Consider the following 2,164-nt stretch of genomic DNA (forward strand, 5'->3'; position numbering starts at 1 on the left):
CATTTGTTTATTAAACCTTTTATGTTTTAGGCACCATTCCAGGTTTGGGGCACACACTCAGTAATTTATTTAGTCCTTATCACGATCTCAAAAGTATTCCCAGGAAGTGCATGCAGATAAGAGCCTGATATGGATATCTCCTCAGAGGTCTTCAAGAGTCTGACATACTCAGAGGCAGATGCTCACAACTAGCCATTGAACTGATCATGGGGTTCTCAATAGAGGAGTTAGAGTGAAGACTGAAGGAGAGCTGAAAGGATTTGCGGCACCATGAGGAGAGCAACAATACCAACCAACCACAGCTCCCAGGGTCTAAACCACCAGCCTGGGAGCACTTAGGGAGGGATCCAGGGCTTCAGTTGAATATGTAAGAGTGGAGGGCCCTGCTGGGCATAGGTGGAAGAAGAGAACCTTGACCTCATGAAGGCTGGACGCCCCAGGGTTTAGGAATTTTGAGGGTGGGGAGGTGGGAGTTGGGGGGGTAGATAGAGGTTACATCCACAGAGAAGAAGGAGGAGGGGTGAGGGGATTGGGGGTTCCTGGGTTGGTGGGGGATGGGGTAAGGGGACAACATAGGAAATGTAAATAAAACATCCAATAAAAATAAAAAAAATAAAAAAGAAAACAAAACAAACAAACAAACAAAAAAAGTATTCCCATTGTCCCGTTTTCAAAGCTGACCTTACTTGATAGAAGATCTCACAACTGTCCCAAAGCTGAAAAGCAGGTGAAGGAAAACACATTCAAACCCACGTACTCCTTCAGACTTGTTGCTGCACCAACAACATAGCGCTTTACATTTTAGGTTTACATTCACTCTGAATACCGTTTTGATTTTCTCCCCTCCCCCATTGTGCCAAACTTGAAATGGAGTATTGTCTTCAGAATGCAACTCCTCCTCATCCTCATCCTTCTCTTTCTCTCCCTTCTCCTCCTCCTTTCCCTTCTCTTTCATCTCCGTCTAGCAAGTTCTATCTCCTTCTAAGATAACAGAAAAATGATGTAGTCTGTGTAAGAATGGTGGAGGGAGCACCTTAGTGTGATGTTTAACAATCCACATTCTCCAGACTATTGCTCTTCCTTCCAGTAATTATTCCCATGCCATGTTGTTATTAACACGTCACAGATCACGTCCACATGATTTAGCTAGATGACTCACCTGCCCATGTGTTTTTTGTCATCTCCAACCTCTGCTCAGAATTCATATTGAGCCTTTCTCTAAGCAAAGCAGTTTTACAAGATGATTCCGAATCTCCTTGGTTCTTGCTCCATAGATGATAGGATTGAGCACTGGGGGCACCAGCACATAGAGGTTAGCCAGGAAGATGTGCACATGCTTGGGAACTCTGTTGTGACCAAAACGGTGGGTGAGGAAGGAGAAGAAAGCAGGGGTGTAGAAAACCAAGATGACACCAAGATGAGATCCACAGGTACTCAGAGCCTTGCGCCTAGCATCTTTAGATGGAAGACAAAAGACTGCCCTAAGGATGAAGCCATAGGAGATGGCAATGAGGATGGAATCCAGGCCCACAGCCAGCAGAGCCACAGTCAGCCCATAGACAATGTTGACAGTGATGTTGGCACAGGCAAGCCTAGCAATGCCCATGTGCTCACAGTATGTGTGAGCCATGATACGGTGACCACAGTAGGGCAGTCGCCTCAGCAAAAAGATGAAAGGGGAGACAACAACCACACTACGGACTATGCCAGCAAAGCCAATTCGTCCTATGACTGTATAGTTGAGAATGACTGTGTATCTCAGTGGGTTGCAGATAGCTACATATCGATCAAAGGCCATGGCTAGAAGAACAGAGGACTCCAAAGCATAGATGGAGTGGACACAAAACATCTGAGCTAGGCATCCATCAAAGGAAATCTCTCCAGCTTGTAGCCACAGAATGGAAAGTGTCTTGGGAACAGTGGTGGAGCTGAGAGCCAGGTCGGTGAGTGAGAGAAGGCAGAGGAAGAGGTACATGGGTGCATGAAGAGCACTCTCTGTTCCAATGATAAAGATGAGGGCAACATTACCCAGCAGAGCTACCAGATACATGACACAGAAAGGGATAGAAATCCAGGTGTGGAAAGCCTCCAGCCCTGGGATCCCTGTCAGAATGAGAGTGGCTGGGAGACTGTCACTCACATTGGAAGATGACATCCTTGATAG

General features: G+C 46.3%; 1 protein-coding gene across 1 annotated transcript; it reads right to left on the minus strand.

The window, feature by feature from the left end:
- Nucleotides 1–1,201: 1,201 nt before the first annotated feature.
- LOC114633520 (olfactory receptor 52D1-like) lies at nt 1,202–2,155 on the minus strand. The gene has a single exon (XM_028782086.1). It carries the CDS (start codon nt 2,153–2,155, stop codon nt 1,202–1,204), a length of 954 nt encoding a protein of 317 aa, XP_028637919.1.
- Between the last annotated feature and the right edge of the window lie 9 nt (nt 2,156–2,164).

This window comes from Grammomys surdaster, unplaced genomic scaffold (assembly GCF_004785775.1).
Source record: "Grammomys surdaster isolate TR1022 unplaced genomic scaffold, NIH_TR_1.0 693, whole genome shotgun sequence".
Classification (NCBI taxonomy): domain Eukaryota; kingdom Metazoa; phylum Chordata; class Mammalia; order Rodentia; family Muridae; genus Grammomys; species Grammomys surdaster.

Excerpts from the sequence above, each read along its gene's own strand:
- LOC114633520 (XM_028782086.1), bottom strand. The coding sequence starts at position 2,155 with ATGTCATCTTCCAATGTGAGTGACAGTCTCCCAGCCACTCTCATTCTG.